Genomic DNA, 21,116 nt, shown 5'->3' on the forward strand with positions numbered 1-21,116 from the left:
TCCATTACTTTTTAACGGTGGTTTTGAAAAATCATTTTTAACACGTTCGGTCACGTCATCAATTTTTTAATTAAAAAAATCATACTTCTTAAAAAAAATTGAATTAATTTTTTTTATTTTTCTTATTAAATAAATTAATGACGTGACCGATTCATAATTGGCCACATCATCAATTTTTTTTAATAAAAAAATCAAAATTTGAATTTTTTTTATTTTTTATTAAAAAAATTGATGACGTGGCGGAATTATGATTGGTCATGTGTCAAAAATGGTTTTGCAAAATAACTGTTGAAAAATAATAATATAAATGAGTCTTTTCTTTAACGATAATGGCATAAATGAGTCAAAATTTAAACTGATGGCATAAATAAATCTATTTTGAAAGTTTAATGGCATATTTAAGCCTTTTTCCTTTTTTAAATTGGACTAGGACGAAACCTAAACCTAAAATTAGTCTTACATCATTTGAGCAACTTCAATAATGAAGAGGAAAAAAAACACTAAATTGGATTAAGGGTTCAGTAATGGTAATTTGGCATAATATATAAATTTGCTTTCTAAAAAGGCTTTAGTTGTCATCTATTCCTTCAATTTTGAATGTACTCAAGTAGGCATTAAAATTTGTATAAAATTAAATAAATAGACACATTTATCATATCCTGTGTGTCAATTTTGTATCCGATGTGGCATCTTGCATGTATTATATCAGTAGGACGTGTGTATCATCTACCTATTAGATTTTATACATGTTTAAGTGTATGCTTGTGCATATAAAAAATTAGAAGGTATAGATGTCAATTAAAATCAAGTTAAATGACATATTTATGTATTATGACTTGTAATATCATCTTGTACTTTGAATCGTTTTTTTCGTTTATTCATCCACCTAAAGCTTCACGTCTTTCTAATAGAAAAAAAATTTGACATTGACCCCTATTTTATTCAAACTTTTTTCTTTATATTTTTTAATAACTAAATTCACTTATAATAAATAATTAATTATAATTGTAACTTTTTAGGTGACTTGATTGTGAAAAAAATATGACAAGGTTTCATTTGCTTAAATCACCGACCAAATGATGTCCTCTTAGCACTTGAATAGATTTATTAGTTACCTAATCCCCTATTAAAGAGTGCAAATGTGGCATCTTGAGGTGCAAAGAGTCCCAACATTTCTTTGCCTTTAGAGTGTAACCTCACCATTGGTCAATCTTCTCTTTAACCTCATTATAGTAGATGTATACTTGAAGAAAAAGAATGTTATAAATGATTTAGCACCAATGGGTGTGGCTAATAGGTCAATGACGAGTAAGACTTCATGTTCAAATTTTAAATAATTATTGTTATATATTTAAGTTTTAAAAAAATTAAAGATTTTATGTATAAATTTTAGTCAAATTTAAATTGTGTGGCTTTGAATAAATAAAAGTATCACGTAAATTGAAATGAAAGTATAAATATATAAATTTATCAAAATGTGTGTAAGCTAAAATACCAAAAATGTGGTCTGTTTGATTTGTTTTGAAGTTACAAATGTCATCTAAAAAGGTGCAATGAAGAACTATGTCCCTCTGATGGTTTGTCTCATTGGTTCACCCATATCTAATGTGAACTAATAAGAATCAGGCAACCTTGTATGTCTCATTTGGGTGTGTTCACGGAGAAAAGTAAATGCAGAAAAATTGTCTTTAATTCGTATAAAATTAGTTTTAAAATTTTAAAAATAAAACAAATTCTTAATAAAAAAATAAGATTTAACCCTTTCCTTAAAAGTTTGACTTATAAGTCACCAAAATTATTGAACCCCTCTTGGGTAGTGGTGTGCAAAAATCGAATCGAAAGAACATTATTCGATTATTATTATTAGGTTATTGGGTTATTGAGTTTTTAATCAGTTTATAACAAAAATTTATTAGGTCATTGATTCGATATCAATTTTTACTATTGGGTAAATCGATAACCCAATAACACGATAATAATTTGTTATTTTACCCTTCTTAGTTATTAAATATTAATAATTTAATATATATAGTTAAACACTATAACTATATCAAATTTTTAGTATTCTACCAACTTCACACCAAACTAGTTTTTACTATTTACTCAAATCCTAAAGATTAGAGTAAGAAGTTCACAATTATAACTATATAATTTTACTTTTAATTTTAGTCTTGTTGGACTAGTTTATTTTAGTTTTACTTTGTAATTGCAGGTTGTAGCATTTGTAAGTTTACAAAGATTCGTAATTTGATTAACATAAAAAATTCCGTACTATGTTTTGGTGCTAACATGTAATTATAACCTTCGTACTATATTTTCTCTTATTAATGCAATTTCTCATTGTGTTTCTTGTTTCACTATATCAAAGTATTTAGAGAAGTGAGAAGACATAATATTTTGCGTATATTTTCTTAAAAGGTAAATCAAAAACCGAACCAATAATATGATCAAAAACCGATGAAAAATATTTTATTGGCTTGTTATAAGGTTAGCATATTTAAAAGCCGAAAATCGATAAACTGAACCAATAATACATAAAATCAAATCGAACCAACCGATGCACACTCCTACTCCTGGGTCAGCTCGTGTGTTTTTCTCGCTAGAGCATCTTTTGTTTATACTCATGTAAGTTTATAATGAGAAGTGTGTGTATTTATGCCTGATTTTGTGGTAAGTGTTTTTTGACTCGATTCGGTTCGAGTCAAAAACTTAAAATAAGACGGTTAAAAACACCACATAGAACCTGATGACATGTTATACTAACTGGTCCCCAATATTCTAACATTATCAGATGCTTGTGATAGGTATGCCATTCAATTCCAGATAATTTATTTCAGTTGAATCAGATTGCTTATACATTAACTAATTGGAATCTTGACATGAAACAGTGGACACTATATATAGACATTACAACAGCCTATGTGAGAAAATTATTAGCTCCAAAACGAATAGGTAAAGGGACTCCACCTGTTATGAAACATGGAGATTTTGGATATCAATTCGCAATGATTTCAGTTTCTTCTCAATAATTGTCAATTCTTCTGCAGTCGCTAAAAGTTCATCCAGTCTGTTTTGAGCTCTAACTTGATATGGCTTACCGATGAGTTTTACAAAGTCCTCCACATTACTAGTCGTCTCCAAGAGCTCCTTCTGCATAGCCTCTTCGAGTTCACGTGCAAGGCCATCAGCAGTCCTCTTTACTTTATCTACCACTTGCTGTCTCCGGGATGAGAAGTTGGAGACCGCTAATAAACTATAAAAGGGACAATTTTTAATTATGATACAAAACAAACAATTGCTGAAGATAGGGGGAAAATCCTATCAAATAAAAGATAATTCGTAACTTTTCTCCAGACATGCAGAAACTCGAGAGCAAACAATATTACTGAAAATGTTACATAACAGCAATAAAGATTTAAATAGACATTCCCAATCCAAAAGTCACTCTCTTATCCACAAAAGACAACAAAAATTATAGACTTTTAATTGGAAGAAACGGAACAGCATTACACGTGTTCAGATCAGGATCTACATTTGCTTAAATTAGTGTATTCATTATGAACATTGATTTGCATGGAAACAGGAATCTTTGACCTCTATGAGCCAGCAGTTAACGACCAATTACAATATATTAAAACAAAACTAGAAGCTCTAACTGACTTAGGGCCCGTTTGGATGGGCTTAATAAAAGCAGCTTTAAAAAAGTACTTTTGAAAGTGCTGAAACTTATTTTTAAAATAAGCAGTTATGCGTTTGGATAAAAGTGCTGAAGTTGCTATGCCAAACGTGAAAAGGGAAAAATGAAAGAAAGAGATGTTAGGGTTATGTGGGTAATTTGGAGATTGTATAAAAATATTAAGGGCAAAAACATAAAAATGTGGTCAACTTAAAACAGCTTATAAGCTAAAAAAGAAAAAGCACCCCTATCCCAGCTTTTAACTTTTGGCTTAAAATAAGTTTTTTTTTAACTTAAAATAAGTTATTTTGAGTATTGCCAAACAGCTAAATAAGTCAAAAACCAGCTTTTAAGTCAGTTTGACCAGCTTTTAAGCTGAGCCAAACAGGCTCTTAATGTTAGGTAAATCCACCAAGTGCACTGAAAAGGCTCTGAGTAGACAACCTAGGATGTTCCAATGGGATAGTAATCTGTGTGCCCAAGAAATCACATCAGCTCGCAAATAACAGAATACATATCAGAGCTACTATTAACATTATGAATTGATTCATCATCCAAAAGCATTGGACGTTAAGCAACCTATACAAGCAGCAAAAAGTTTTGGAAATCCTCATAAATGAATAAAGATGCAACACTTAGAGAAATTAAAGACATTAGAAAATTTAAATTGAAAATAAGAGGATTACCCGCCAGCAGAACAAAGGCCAAGTGCAAGGAGGTCTTCTAATGTGGTTTGAAGAACAGATGTCAGAAGCGACGCTGATAAACCAGCTGCTCCAAGACCACCAAAAGTACCCAAGAACTGAAAAGTGAATGAACTTTCCTCAGAAATTTGTTTTATGTATATCATATTTTAACTAACATATGTATCCTTCAAATTTATAAACACCTCTACTCATTCATATTGCACCCCCCACAAATGGCTTTGCAAAAGACCTAGAAAGCAAAAGATGAACTTTGTGACTGATTTCTTCTCCTAACTATCTCGAATCTTTATAGGGGACCTGAAAAGAGGTCAAACTCTCTAAAAATGTGAAAAAACATATAATCTATCACCCAACTTGAAATAGCACAGTGAAATGTGGTTTTATTGGGGATTAAACTAGACAGATGAGCTTAAAACAATAGGATATCATTAGCGCTGATCTCTACACTCCAATAAAGCATCTACAAAAACCTCCACATTTTTGGTTATTATTCATAGAAAATTCTATTCCAGAACCAAAGATAAGCATAGAACTTGAGAAGAAATTGAAAGGTGTGAGGCGAAGGCAAAAAAGGAATCTTTATTTGACACTAAGAAAAAATAACACAAAATAACACAATTCTCCCCCTCCCTTGCCTGTGAGAGAGACGAAGAAAGCTCCACGAGGCTTCTCAAAGAGAAAAACTCCACACTAACCTCTGTCTAAATCTATTACCACGGATGACATATTTCTACCCATTTTAATTTTTACCTGATTCCCCACTCCCAAAAGAGAAAAGATCCCAACTGTTAGAAAGAAAAAACAAAGAATGTATAGCCAGAAGAAGCATCTTGACATAAAATGATATTAAGAAGATGTCACAACCCAACAACACGCAACCATACCTAAATTTCTAATGAGGTCATGATGTTATTAAAATATGATGTTAAGGGTTGGGAGGTTTTCTATCTTTTTTATTTTATTCTGGGCAGGGGGAGAGTAATGAGGCAAAGAAAGGATACAATATAAATTCATGCAAGTGATAACTGACTTTAAACATGTCAAAATCAGCAACTTAACAGGGTCCAAAACACCAGCAGAAAGAACAAACCATTTCAGTTAATTAGCATTAGCAGAAAAACGCACCACTTCACGAATATCTCTCTCAAGCAATTTTGAAGCAGCTGCAGCACTGAAATCCTCTATGACACTTATGGTAACTTCAGATTTTCTATCCAGCACACCAGTTGTTCCTAACTCAATTTGGTCAGACGGATTCACCAATGAAGTCCATCTTTTTTCAAAAGACTGCTTATAGAATTGTACTTCCTGGTCCCTCTTTGACTGTAACCACTTAGTGTACTCCCCGAGAAGGTTCTGCCACCAAAGATCATTTTCACGGAGAATAAAATTAGCTATAGAAATTTATTCACACAAGTCAAAGCAACAGGAATCAAACAAAATATCTTCGGCTATGAAATTAAGGTCTGCACTAGGATACTGGGATAACACTATTATAACTAGATGGAAGATCAAAGAAGGAAGGAAAGGAAGACCAAAAGGCGTCCATACCACCGGCTTAGGCACAAAAAGGTCACTATCAAATACAAGTCAAACAATTGAGCCCAATTTGAAAATTGAAACATACCTAAAATTTCCTGGTGTGAAAAAGAAAACAGACTCATGCACCTAAAGTAAATCAAATACGTCCTGGAATCTAAACTTCATTCCAGGAGAAATCAACAGGAGTTATCTTCACTAGAAGAAATGAAGCCCACTTAGAGGCTAGATGAGAGAAAAAGACAGTAAACTAACTTGCCAGATGAATTAGAAGAAAGATAATATTATGAGCATTTATTGATATACCCACATCTAATCCATTTGGAATAGAAGGGGTTGATCACTTTGCCTTTGCCTTCAAATCCAGAAGGCAAGTTTGCAGTATTTCTACCTGCTGCACGTAATTTTTTCACATGCACGTATACAATCACAACAAATGTCATAGGAGGTTATTTTTTCCAAATTATATTCAGAGCTCTTCATCTAATGACCAGTAAAATTCAAAATTGGAAATATCCACTTTCACATGGTGGAAATTGACGGAAAATAACAACTACGAACAACCATTTCAATCATACTTCTAATTTGCTAATAGCTGGAGAGAATGACCGCGTCAAATAACAACAGTGCTACTTCCGATAGCAAAGGAGAAAAGAGGACAACTATTAACTTATCAGAAAAAGAAAAGAGGACAATTGAGCTCAACTCTGATCAGTCACAGCAGAGAATAATGCACTCACTTGTCCTTCAAGAACCGCTTGACCGAGTATGTCATTTTGGACACTAATGGTGGCTGGCATTTGAGTAGAGTTTTCTCCTCTGAATACATATGTAGCGACAAGATCAACATTTGACAATTGTAACGTTGATTCTACAAGCCGGACAACACGTGCTTGAGCAGAGTTTATCTGCATGTTAGTGCAAAAGTCTACTAAGGACACATGCCATAGGTTAGTGAAAAACATGAGAATTGATATTAGTCACAACAATATCAACCCCATACCAGAGATAGAACCTGCCTCTTCCATGAAATGCTATCAACTTCCAGCTTCTTTGTGCACTCTTCTACACTACTGACAAGATTCTCAACAAACAGCAAGTCTTGTTTGGCTTGCTGACATTCTTGTCTCACAAGTCCTTGACAAGCTAAAAGTAGTTGTTCAGCAATGGCAATTGGAGTTTCAAGCTTCAGCTTCATTCTCTCAATTCCAGTACTTGTAGATGAATCCAAAAAGCTAGACAAGTACTTTTCAAGCTCATAGAAGCTCTCGGTTTTCCAGTGAGAATCATTATTTGAACTCCCATTGTTTTGACTAAGGGCACCATCAAAAGTAGAAAGCTTTGATTCAAGAGCAAGCCGTGCAGATACTGGATACAGTGTTATGGATTCTGTATTCAGCAGTTTCCGTGTATTTTCTTTGATAAATGTAATGGCCTCCTCCAACTATATCATAAAATAATAAGAATAAATGACTTCAATCAAAATGGTCCAGCTTCTATATCCATGTATAGTAAGAAATTATTTTCTCACTCGACAATATCACAACAGCAAGTGTATGACGAACCTCGCCCTTATTCTTGTATATGTCAGACTTGTTCAGCACAAATACGACCTTCTTACTCCACTGCTGAGTGTAACGCAGAAAACTAACCTGATGAGCACCAGAATTGCAATTGAGATTAACTTTTGGCAAAAGAAGAGCAAAAGCAAGACATTAGATATCCTGAAAATCACAAGAAATTGAACTCTTTTTTCTAAACTATAAGAAGGGGCAAGACATCAATAAGTAGGTCTAGATGACAATTTAAACATTGTTGCAAGCTGCTTGTATTTAGCAGACTAATATTATTTTTGTTATACATAACTATAGTCTAACTACTATTTCGTAATAAAAGTTAATTTTCTAACTGAAAATTAATAAATCAAAGTCATAGTTTTTTTATCAACCAAAAACTTGGATGATCATCCATAAAATTTAATCCGGTAAATTATAAAGGAAATTGGACAAATGTTTAGCTATATTGTTTATGTGAATTTAATTTTTAACGAATCATGACGGGGTATGTTTTCTTTACCAAAAATGATCCGCTGAACTTGTGTGGATAAGAATGAAAATACTAAAAAAACCTCTTTTGTCAAAAAGGGAACATTTTAAATTAATTGTCATCAATTAAGTAACTAGTCAATTAATTAATTAGATGGTTAGGATTTACAAAAAGTTGCAAAAACTATTACAATTGTCTCAATCTTTTATACAAACTTACCAAACAAGCAAAAGTTCATAACAAAAATATAATACACTACCACAAAGTTATTCTAAAAAAAATATACTCGGGAAAATATTCACTTCTTTTGAAAATAAGTGTTTGGCCATGAAAATTCCAAATACAACTTGAAATTGTATTTGGAATTTGAGAAACACCCAAAACCTTGTATGCACTTTCATTATATTTTTCTTTTTTCATATATACCCTAATTTTTTTTCCTCTTTATAAAAATATTCCCATGTAAATTCTATTTCATCTTTAAATCACATTTCATGTTTTTTAGAATAAGTACATTCAAACAACCAGATATTATTTGCAAAAATTATAACCAAACACAACTGTATCTTCAACTCCAAATTCAAAAATTCCAAATTAAGTAAAAAAAATATCTTTAGTAGTATGTAGTAGCTTATATATGGGACCTAATCTATGACATCGTGTGACTATCTATTTTGGGATATTATTCGTTTAGAGAAAATCTGATTGTATGTTTGAGCGAATCTAATCGAGTTGGGTGATTTTGCTAGCTCTTAGAAATTGGGGGTAAAAAACATATCTGGAAAAAATACATTCAAATTCTAATTTTGCAAACAGTGAAGTCAAACATAACTCCAACTCCAACTTAAAAAATGCCAAATAAGGTGATTTTTTATTTTGTGTTTGTGGTCAAATGCTGACTAAATTTCCAGAAGTAATAATCTCATCAAAGCTACTTCAACACCTAAGAGGCTCAAATAACCCACCCCCTCCTTAACACTTCGGTGTTGTAACAGCAAAAGCAGCATCTATGATCATAGTATTTTTGCTGCCTCACTATGACAATCCACAGAATGTGAGAATATTCAAGAGCTGTATACGATGACTTTGGCAAGATTACGGTTTATAAGACAAAGTGAGCTTGTAAAACCCTTCGAATCAGTATAATGCCAGAGGTAATGCCTAATGAAGGAAAAAGGTCCCAGTTCAAGATTAGTCAATTTGTGATAGTAAAATCGCAGGTAGAGAATACTGAGGCCCTAGCACAGGTGTTGAATTGGCGAACTGCAAAGTTGGGGCTCTTCCTACGACTCATCTTGATTTACCGTTAGGAACATCTAATAAAAACCAATCAGATAAGAATCCGGTGATAGAGGTACTTATCAAAAGGGAAAGAGGAAGTATTAATCAAGAGCCAACTATTGAGTATCCCCACATATATCATGTTCTTGCTACATGCTCACGGCAGTGTCACAGAGAAGTTGCATTAATTTCAGTGGGAATTTCTATGGCATAGAGATTTTAGGCAGGTGTAAATGCTCTTTGGAGAGGAGTGATCACGAAGAAGCATGCTGTTTTGGAAGGTGGTGAAGGACTAAGAGTGTTTCACTTCCCTATGGTAGTTCGCTATGGAGAAATATTTTGAAGGGGCGGAAGTAGCTATAGGGAACACATCAATCAGGGTGAGGAATCGGAGCAGGGGAGAATGGAGACATATGTGGTATGGGAACAATATTTTCAAATTAAACTTCCAAACATGTATGTAAGAATCTCATGCCAAAAAGAGATGTCAGTCCCACAACTATGCAGTCTGCAAGGTGGAGAAGAGCATTGGAATTTGAGGTTTAGGAGGACTTTGCACGATTGGAGCACACAGTTTCAAAGTTTGGTCCAATTCAAAATAAAAAAGAATTCTAAAGTTTGTGAATGCCTCACAACCTTTGGTCCAATTCAAAATAAAAAAGAATTCCAAAGTTTGTGAATACCTCACAACCAAAGCACTACGCTGGATAACCATGTATGGAGATAAGGGACAGGAATAACAACGACATAGATTCTATTAAGTCCTATTATGAGAAGCTTTTGATAAGGGAGGTGTCAGTTTTTCTACAAATTTCAGTATAGATCCCTAGCGTGTCGAGGAACAAGTGTTTTTTTTGCTTGGTTAGTTGTGAAGAAGTTGATCTTGAAGCCAAAGAACTTGAGGAAGAGAAAGAGGAAGATTACTTGTGTCAGTTGGCGTTTAGTTGGACTTTTAGAAGACGGATAGGAAGAAGCAGGGCATGAAATGTTTCTCCTCTAGCACTTTGTGGACCATATGAAGAGAGAAATAAGAGAGCTTTTGATGGAATAGAGAAGGATTTGTACATTTGAGGATAGCTTCTAATTCTTAGGTGCATTCATTTACGGAATAAAGTTGTGCAGGCTATGTAGCTCGAATAATACAAAAATAATGTTGTACCCGTGGCAAATCCTCCGAAAATGCATTGCTTGTGGAGGATTCAACATGCACTTGGAGGTACATTTGAAGATTCCAAGCAGCATAGATTGTGGATTATAATACTGGGATTTAATAGTCCATGTATTATTTGGGAGAAAATGACATAAATAGTCCCTTAACTATAGGAGTAGGTCTAAAATGGTCCCTTAACTACACTTAATGGATTTAGTCCTTGTTCAAAAACTTATCAGCTTTGGTCCCTTAACTATACACTTACTGGTTTTAGTCCCTTAACTATAAACTTACAGATTTTAGTCCTTTAAGTATTCAAAAACTTAGGTCTTTGTCCATTTTTTAATACAAATAGCTTCGGTTTATGTTAATGGAATCCATGCCTCTAGAAATTAAATCCTTTAGAAAAAGCAACTTTTTCTATTGTTTTGCTATTGCCGCTACCTTTTTTTTCAAATTAATCTTGTGTAAATAACCTTAACCTCAACTATTTAAAATAAACTCGTGAGGAAAGAAAATAGAAGTCATAATTTCATTCAACCGGGGATAAAATGAAGCATACTATTGCTACTAATGACTTTAATATGCTAAACTTTATTATAAATGAAAAAAATCATTACCCATTAAATCCAAAGTTTGTACTCTGACAACTTCACTGAACAGAATTTGTTTGATTTTTCAGAATTTGAAGCTTATAAAATGGTAGATTTGCAAATTTTTTTATTTTTTTTTAGGAATAGATTAATTTTATTATTCTATTCATTTTATTTTAGTAAGAACATTTGGATAAATTAAATAAAATTTGAATTGATTAGCATATTCAAGTGTGGATTCAAGTATCAACAACAATTATATGTTTAATTTTATCCTCCATTAAATAAACATAGGACTTATATCTTCTTTCCTCCTCATTTATTTTATTTAAAATCGTTGACATATTGTTCTTTTAATAAGAGTAGTTTGAAGGAAAAAGGGCAGGGATAGAGAAACAACTTAAGAAATGGGCTAAAAATTAAATTTTACAAAGATTTCCGTTAATAGAAACCTAAGCTATTAATATTTAAAAAATGGACAAAGACCAAACCTGCTATGTTTTTGAATACTTAAAGGACTAAAATCGGTAAGTTTATAGTTAAGGGACTAAAACAGACAAGTGTTAGTTAAGGGACTAAAACAGATAAGTGTTAGTTAAGGGACCAAAGTTGATAAGTTTTTGAATAGTTAAAAGATTATATCCGTTAAGTGTATAGTTAAAGGACCATTTTAGACCTACTCGTATAGTTAAGGGACTATTTAGTCACTTATATGCATTTTTAGTTGAATGTTTGATTATTGTATTAACAATGGAATATAAATTTCTATAATCTGAAATGTGTCTTGAGTTTAAGATGGATAAAACGTTGTTTCCAACTTTAACCTTGGCGTTGCATTCTCAAAGCGATCAGCTTCTTGCTTATTAGAAAAACTCCAATTTGAACAAAAGAATTATTTCATCTAGTACACCAAACCAAACGACCCCTCTTTCTTTTTGGAGCAACCACAAGGTTCCTATATGTGTACGGGATTGGATGCCTTCCATAGAAAACCATTTCTTTTCATGAGATATTTTACTTTTTGGTATACTTCTTTTATACGGCCCCTGTTTCCTGCCCCTTCTTAATATAATTATTTTATTACTTGATCAAAAAGAAGTGATGGTCAAAGCATATAAAAGACTTCCTGTTTGGACAAAAGAAAGTATTACACGATCATTATTTTCTAACACATACAAATTTAGTCACAAGTCACAGCAGCGCTTCCGGATGATCCCTAAAAGAACTAGCCAGACTACCGAGAAATAATTTGTTTCAGTAAAGTAACACTTTCTGCTTTATGGTTTCCTTAACGGTATGGTCCAGTCAGTGCTTCCACGGTGTAACTGGCGCATAGAATTTACAGAGAATGCACATAAATACAGGACTGTCTGATAAAGAATCCTAAACAAAAATCTACTTGTTCAAACTCCAATTATGGACTGACACAAATATGAAATTGGTTGGCATTAGGCATTAGCACTCAAGTGTCTGCAACTAACGGATCCTAACAGTCAGTATTCACTATAAATTCAGTAAATAGGAAAAGCTAAAAGCAAAGCAGCATGAAGAATATCACATTGTCTTTTACTGTCATTATATAAAGCAAGTGGCAAGAATCAAATTGCAACAGAGGTCTTATAAATCCTTGAGAATACTACAGCACCGAATCACATCTGAACTGTAGATTGAGATACAAGTCTGAGATTTCTAGGGGACAGAAGGAATAGATATCGCTACTGAAGCTCCGGTGACATCAACAACATTTCCAGAAGACCAATCCTTAGTTTCCTTAGAAACCACAGCTCTTCCAATCAACGGGCAATTGTTTTACCAAATCCAATCTAGCTACCACACTTGAGCATGAAATGTAAAGGTTGCTTAAAGGTGGCTGGCCAGTGCAGCAGCTTTATCACAAGAAAATAGCTTTTCTCACTCATTCCCAATTGGGGTGGTGCTCTTTCCACCATCCCACAACTATGACACTTAAACCTAGTTTGTCAGAATCGACTGAGAGGAAAGGTTGTCTCTTTGGGCCATAGTGAACCAAAAGCAATATGCATGTAACAAAAAACAAGATTCCCTTTTGGTAAGTTACTTTAATGCATCACCCTATGGAATACTCCCTCCATCCCATTCATATGGCGTTTAAGAAAGGAAACAAAATTTTTGAAACTTGTGATCTAAAACAAGTCATAATATTTATATGACTATAAATAAGATAAAATTGTTTCTAAATACAGAAAGATATCATTCTTGAGACAGAGGGAATACTGCGACGGTATAATTTTACTTGTATTTCTTGATTGTTTGAGACAAGCAAACAAAATTGTGATATTCTAGCTACAAAAATTTGAAAGCAGATGCAAAATCCTACCTTAATCTCCGGAAACCCAAAGTCCTCATTCTTGAGGGGCGGCAACACAAGCAAGCCACATACAAGGTCCTAGATTCTGTAACCTTAAAAATACTGAAGTGGTACTCATACAAGTGACAAAACCATACCTCACTTTCAGTTAATGGTCGATCAGCAGACATGAGAAACAGAAGCAGATCTGCACGAGGCACAAATTCCTCCGTCAGCCTTTGTTGCCTTTGAAGAATCACATTTGTTCCTGGAGTATCAACAATAATCATCTGCCAGAATATAACAACAAAAAAATTGGAGAGCCGGGCATGGAAATTAAGAACTCAAATCAAGCTGTAAGGAGGCTTATATCATAGAGAGACTATCAAATATTAGATTAGGCAAATGCAAAAGCAGGAAATTTGACTTTCTATGAAAGTGAACTCTACCAAATTGTAACATATGAAATGTATCCTTTAGACTACCAATTATAAACACCTTAGTGAGTTTTATACACCATACATATTTAGGACCAGAGACCACACAGGCATGTGGAGAGTTGCTCCAGTCCATTTGAAGTCCAGATCTAAAGTTTAGTGCCCATTTGTCCATGGATAATTTTCACTTTTTCCAGAATTTTATTCCGGAAAACTGTTTGGAATTTTGGACATAGAAGTGTTACAGATTTCCAGAATTCAACTTAATTTTCCGGAATTCGAAAAACTCCAAATAGCTCTTTTCACAATCTTCTCTCCAAATCACTCATCAAATTCAAAAACAATTCCAATTTGTATTTAGGTCCAAACACAACTCTAATTTTCAAATACCATTTTCAACTTGAAAACAAAAAGTCCATCCTTCCCATTTTATATGAGTTAGTTTGACTCGGCACGGAATTCAAGAAAGAAAGACTCTTTAACAACTTGGGTCTAAAATAAGTGAGATATTTGTGTGGCTATAAATTGGGACAGAGGGAGAACTACTTTTTTCCCAAATTTCACAATTTTCATGTCCAAATGCCCACTTAATCTAGAACACAATTAACCCATATCAGTTGCAAAATAATAAATATAGTGTACAATTATAAAAATGCACAGTTTAGGAAGCACCTACCATCTAGCATAAAAAAAAACCAGCAAAATATGTGGCGAAAACCATTGGGATCAAAAGCAAATGTGCAATAACTCTTTGAAACTGAAATCAGTAACAACTGGTGTGAAAATCATATCTGACATCAATTATGAAACTTCAACAAACATTTGCATATAACAGCGTCATATGATTTACTAAGGTTAACAATCGCATAACAAACCAACATAATGATGTATAACTACAAAATGTGTCTCAAATCAGACAACTGCACATAGTCAACAAGTGAGGAACATAAAATGGTAAGTCAAATGAAGTCCCCCCAATAAGTAGAAGATAGCATTGGCATATTTACTTGCACATACAATTTTCCCACGTAAACTAGATTTCCAATTAAATTCACTGATGAAATGTAAAATTGGAAGTCATCTTCACGTTCAGACTAGACAACTCACCTCTTCAAGAACTGGAGCCGGCAAATAGCAAACATATTGACCATCTGGGTGCCTTTCACAACGCTGTGACTCATCAACATCCGAATAGCACAAAAAGGTTATCTCATTGGTTGTAGGAACAACCCCATCTTTCAAGTACTTTTTCCCAAGAAGAGCATTGATGAAAGTAGATTTTCCAGAATTGAATTCTCCCTAGTTTATCAAGAAATTGCATTCAGAAAGGAAAACGAAGAGGATGAAGAAACAGTAATAATAATGATTATGCTGAATGAGACACTATATGTGGTCTTGAAAACACAGTAATATGGAGGAAGAGAAGAGAGACAGGGACGGATACAGAGACAGAAAGAAAGGTCACAAATGCCAGAAACCGAAAATAGAGAAGTAGAGAGCCAAAGAAATAACAAGAAACATGCATAAACAGCATCTTCAGGTCTATAATATTTTAGTTTTATGCATTTGCTCAAAATTTAGATTGGACCAGAGAAGGAAATACTCATTTGAAATTCAGAGCTAATACCCATGCATATCCCTGGAACCAGAATTTGCTGAAGTTCAGCGCTCAATTACCACTATAACCAGTAAGAATGGTTCATCAAGTTGAGAAACAGCATCTTTGAGAAGTGAGATTTCCTCCATCTGCCATTTCAGTAATATCCCAGGTTAGTCTAAAGAAAACTGCTGACAGATGAATTATTATCTGTACCACAATTCAGCAGTTAAATTTTGACAAAACAAGATCACCATTGGAGCAGCTTTCTCAATAACATTTATGGCATCGCACAAGACCAGTCTCTCATTTTCCAGCAATTTTTCTTCTCTATCCCGTAAGTCTATAAAGCCAGCCACCCCCTTCCTACCAGGAAAGCCATTCCCCAAGTCCGAATTAAGCTGGCTGTTACTCTGAGATTTTTCCTCCGATTTCTTCTTCAAAGCAGATGGGCTGTAAAACAGTTTGCCAAAATCATCATCACTCACAGATCTCAAATCTTCCATCGAAATAACTAATCCACTGGCTCCTGATTCAAGTAAATTTGATGCTTCATTGAACAACTTTCGATCCCCAAGAGAACCAATCATGACAAAAACAGGAATTTTCACACGCTCAAATACAGAGATCACCAGCTCCTCAGGTTTACTATTGACACCGACTTCATATATAAGAAAATCGGCTCCTTCAGAGTTTGAGGCATCCACTGCAGCAGCCGGTGTTTGTACAATTCTAGCTACCAAAGGAAGAACCACTAAGTCTTCAGATTTTGAATCCATCATTGTGTTTCTGGCCACGATAGCAGGAAGATCTGTTAGAAAGGAGAATAAGTTATCCACAAGCAATGATTAATGCAGGCAGCTACTTAATTTAGACAGCAGACCATGCATCTAGAAGATCAATTACAGATCTTGTGAACATTTGCATTCCAGCAAAGCCAAATGAATGAATCTAAAATTGAGAGCTAGTGATGGCTAATTGCAATTTGGTTAGGAATTCTCACCATTGTTCACGAAGTTTGAACTATTATTCAGACACATTTAGTTTCAGATTGAACCACTTTAGATAGTAATTAGCAACATTTATATCAATGAGTATGTGATAATTAATGTGTTACAATTAAATAATTTCTCATTGCTTGGATTGAATCTGTAGAAACCAGCTTCACTCAACGTCCCATCATGAATAATTGTAACGCAACTAGTAGTAACATTTTTCTTTTCTTTTTTTTTGCAAGTAATACTTCACTAGTACTAGTTGCTAGAAATATATAAGAAAATAACTAGCAACGGATACTAGTAACATTTAAACAATCACTTTAGATTATTAGATTAATGGTCATCCAGCTCATGTCGTCTTTACTCAAGATCACAACATTATGTAGCAAAAGATACTATGATAAAAGCCTATGGGTATCAATCAATCACCTACTCAATCCCAAACTAGTAGGATTTCAGTGATAATGGTGATAAATTGAGGCAGTCACCAAAAGTATGGTAAGGTAGTTTTTCATTTTCCACAATATTTATCTCAAACATTATAGCACAAACTCACTGTGTAAGGTGAAGCACAAAATACAAAACGGTAAGTACAATTTAGCACAACACAACCTTGATCAGAGAGCAAAACACCGCTGGCATTAACCGCGGCAGCAATATCAACACGTCCATCGATCAACAAGTAAGCCATGCCTTTAATTATGGACTTCAACAAACATGCAGCCTCGTACAACTTCCCGCCGCTTGCTCCACCCCCACTGAGCACCACAACATCAACCCGACCCGAGATCGCCTGGTCTATCTCATTGACAACTGTTTCATCTCGCAATACATCTTCACAGCTCACCTTTAACACTAAACCCGGCACTTTGATCTCCGGCCTCTTAAATCCACCAGGGAAAAGAGTTCTAGGAGTTTGCTCGGGTCGGTTTACATTGTTAATCACGAGCTTCACATTATCCACAGGGGAGTACACGGAGCTATTCGCGCAGTTTCGGCGACTCCGGAAGTGGAAACACTGGCGGCGCCTAGGGTGGATAAAGAGAGGGCACGGTGGAGAGCGGACACTCGAGTATATAGTTTGTAGAGATACCATAGAGAATAATGAATTTCGCGCGCACGGATGCTACGGTTTTTCCGACGACGGTGACGGTGACGGTGACGGCGGACGGCAGACGGCGGCGGTGGAAGAGGAGGGATATCGGCGAGGCCTTATCTTATCCAATTGTACTGTGCTCAGAATGAATCAATGGAGGAGCTTCAAGTAAAGCGCGAATTCCAAAACTAACTTCTTTGCTTAAAAAAAAAATATTTCGAAAATAATTTTGAAGTAGGCAAAATTTATTATATTTTTCCATGTTAATAATTGGGGCATTAGCACGAATTTCTTTATTTTTCGCTAGACTTTAATTTATGTTCTTTGTCATGTAATAAAAATATATGCAAAATATTTTTGACGTAAAAAAATTATAACACAAAGTTTATATTTTTACATTATAATACAACAAGTTATGTATTATAAAGCATAATAAGTAATATCACTTGATCCTTACAAACATATATAAGTATAATAATATTGTTAGAGGTTTCAATTAATAATTCACAAGTTATGTCTTTTTATGTATAGTTTAATTAATACAAAACATGTGACAATAATTTAATTTCGATTTAAGTCATTTTTAATCTCTTAAATTTATTCGTATAATTCATTTAGATACTTCATTAAATATTTTACTATTTCAAATTTAGATCTGACCCTTCTCCATTTTTCTTCTCTACATTTTTCTCAAGTTTCTATTTAGATGTATGATACCTATGTTACTTAAATATCAAAGTCTAAATTAATTAGTTTTTAATAAAAAAATATACTAATTAATCATAATTAAAAAATATTTAAGATTGTCAACTTAAGTAAGAAAATATTCATTTTCCAATTTTTTGAGGATAAATAGATTTACGTCAATTAAATAGCATTATGTTTTTTTATATAAAAAGAGTTTTAAGTTTATCAACTTAGAGTCACGATAAAAATTATATTTTTTTTAAAAAAAATCAATTATATCTATTTTTTTGGAAAAAATTGTCTAATTTTTAATTTTCTTTGATATTTTATGGCAACGTATTTTTCAATATTTTTTTTATTAATATCTAAAATGCTAAAAATTCAATTTTATGATTTATCACATTTTTCTCCATAAAATAATTTAAATGTTTATCGATAAAAATTTAGTTTATGAAGAAATATTTTTTGGGGGGTTAATGGAAAAACTATAAATAACGAAAATAATTTGAACTATGGTGTAAAAAAATTGTAAGATGTATTTTTTTATAGCAATAATTAGATAAATTTAAATAGTAATTTACTCATGATTAAGGTTTTTGATTAATTAAAAATATGCACCATTAATATTTAAATACTGCCATTATATATGACTATTTTGGTCTCGCAAGAAAATTTTTTATAATTTTTATTAAGAAGTAGATTTCTAGATTTTTTCTAACCGCGGAAATACTATTTCTGCTTCTATCTAAAAATAGTTTTACTTTTTAGTCAAAAACCTTATTTTTTCAAAATAAATATATTTTACTCAAAATAAATGATTTTCGTAAATAATTTTTGGTTTCTAACAATAATACCAAATTTCGGCATGTATTATTAGTTTCATCTCTGAATTATTGATCATTTTGGTAATATATTCTTGTATAACTAATTGAATTTTAATATACCCCGATCTTGCAACATGCGTGAAATATACCCCCCTAAATTCCCACTAAGATTAGAGATCTTTTAAACATTTCTCTCATTTTTTATTAAGAGTCTCATGCTCCTACGAGGATTTGAGGTCACTTAGAGCCCGTTTGGATAGACTTAAAAAAAATAGCTTTTAAAAAATACTTTTGAAAGTGTTGAAACTTATTTTTAAAATAAGTAGTTATTTGTTTAGATAAAAGTGTTGAAGTTAAAAAAAATTGTCGATGTGTTAGGCAAATAAGTGCTTGTAAACATTTTTTTTAATCAAAATGTCTGAAATACCCTTAAAAGCTGTTAACATGATAAAAGTTAATTAATTTAAGGTTTTTCTACTTAAAAAAAAGAAATAAAATTAATTGATCTTTTAGGGATAATACTCAAGTCTCAACCTATGCCCAAAATCCCAAAGACACACTTATACTATACTAAGTTCCTATTAACCCCTGAACTTATTTTATAAGTAGTTTTCTACGCTTTTTCAGCCTACGTGGCACTAGTTTGAAAAAAAAGGTCAACCATCATTGGACCCACAAGATAGTGTCACGTAGGCCGAAAAGGGGCAGAAAATTATTTAAAAAATAAGTTCAGGGGGTAATAGGACCTTAGTATAGTATAAGGACTCGTTTGGATGGGCTTAATAAAAGCAGCTTTAAAAAAACAATTTTGAAAGTGCTAAAACTTATTTTTAAAATAAGCAGTTATACGTTTGGATAAAAGTTGTTGATGTGTTTGACAAAGAAGTGCTGATAAACAGCTTTTTAAATCAAAATGTCTGAAACACCGTTAAAAGTTGTTAACATAATAAAAGTTAATTAATTTATATTTTACAGCCATAAATAATTATTTCTTGTTATCATTCACATATTTCTTTCGCATCACAAATTATTTATAAGAGAAATATAAACTTATTATAGATTTTAAAGATATATAATTTGAATAGATCAAAGAACGATTTAAGATTTTATTTTAGTTTCATTCATAGGTAATAATAATTGTCTATCATTCACATATTTCTTTATTATCACAAATTATTTATAAGAGGAATATAAATTTTTATTTAAGTTATATGTGCAACTTATTTTACATTTTAATAATATATAATTTGAATAGATCACTTGAAAGATTTAAGATTTTTTTTATTTTCATTTATTAGTAATAGTAATTGTCTATCATCTATACGTGAAAAGGGAAAAATGAAAGAAAGAGATTTTAGGGTTATGTGGATAATTTGGAGATTGTATAAAAATATTAAGGGCAAAAAGGTAAAAATGTGGTCAACTTAAAACAGTTTATAAGCTAAAAAAAAAAAAACCTACCCCATCTTTTAACTTTTGGCTTAAAATAAGTTTTTTTTTCCAAAACTTAAAATAAGTTATTTTAAGTATTGTCAAACAGCTAAATAAGTAAAAAAACCAGCTTTTAAGGTGAGCCAAACAGGCTTTAAGTGTGTCTCTGAGATTTCGAGCATATGTTGAGGGGGTACTTGTGCATTATCCCGATGTTTTACATCCATAAGTAATTATATTTTGCTATCATTCACATATTTCTTTATTATTACAAATTGTTTATAAATAATAATTATAATAATAATAATATATAATAATAATAACAATAATAATAATAATAATTATAATAATAATAATAAATAAATAAATAAGATAAATAATAATAATAATAATAAATATAACATTAATAATAATAATATATAATAATAATAACAAATAATAATAAAATAATGTGAAAATAATAATAATAATAGTAAAATAATATGAAAATAATAATAATAATAATAATTAGATATAAATAATAATAATTAAATATAAATAATGATAATAATAATAATAATATAATAATAATAAATAAATAATAATAACGATAACAATAATAATAATAATAATAAAAGAATTAAGGGTAAAAAAGTAATATACACGGTCAACATAAAATGACTTTTAAGTTGAAAAATAAAAAGCATACCTCACTTAGGGCCCGTTTGGATGAGCTTAATAAAAGCAGT

At 32.3% G+C, this 21,116-nt stretch overlaps 1 protein-coding gene across 2 annotated transcripts; it reads right to left on the reverse strand.

Moving 5' to 3' along the window:
- Positions 1-2,807: 2,807 nt before the first annotated feature.
- On the reverse strand, positions 2,808-17,686 carry LOC101255731 (probable transmembrane GTPase FZO-like, chloroplastic). Of its 2 annotated transcripts, none has more exons than XM_004247115.5 (11): positions 16,963-17,686; positions 15,607-16,163; positions 15,433-15,501; positions 14,863-15,054; positions 13,477-13,608; positions 7,488-7,574; positions 6,926-7,366; positions 6,663-6,830; positions 5,509-5,739; positions 4,363-4,478; positions 2,808-3,253 (listed from the first exon to the last, which is right to left on the reverse strand). In XM_004247115.5, the coding sequence occupies exons 1-11, from the start codon at positions 17,444-17,446 to the stop codon at positions 2,971-2,973; spliced, it is 2,760 nt and encodes a 919-aa protein (XP_004247163.1). In that variant the 5' UTR covers positions 17,447-17,686; the 3' UTR covers positions 2,808-2,970. The 2 variants fall into 2 exon arrangements, with proteins under 2 accessions (XP_004247163.1, XP_010326373.1); XM_010328071.4 differs by having other exon boundaries at positions 15,607-16,141; positions 16,963-17,665.
- Positions 17,687-21,116: the final 3,430 nt, after the last annotated feature.

The sequence above is a fragment of the Solanum lycopersicum genome, chromosome 9, assembly GCF_036512215.1.
Source record: "Solanum lycopersicum chromosome 9, SLM_r2.1".
Classification (NCBI taxonomy): domain Eukaryota; kingdom Viridiplantae; phylum Streptophyta; class Magnoliopsida; order Solanales; family Solanaceae; genus Solanum; species Solanum lycopersicum.

What these genes read in the sequence shown, in the direction of transcription:
- LOC101255731 (XM_004247115.5), bottom strand. Translation starts at nt 17,446, where the DNA reads ATGGTATCTCTACAAACTATATACTCGAGTGTCCGCTCTCCACCGTGC. An exon ending in AGAGAGATATTCGTGAAGTG is followed by an intron (nt 4,479 to 5,508) that starts GTGCGTTTTTCT and finishes TTCACTTTTCAG; the next exon opens with TTCTTGGGTACTTTTGGTGG. An exon ending in GGCCTTTGTTCTGCTGGCGG is followed by an intron (nt 3,254 to 4,362) that starts GTAATCCTCTTA and finishes TCCCTTTTATAG; the next exon opens with TTTATTAGCGGTCTCCAACT.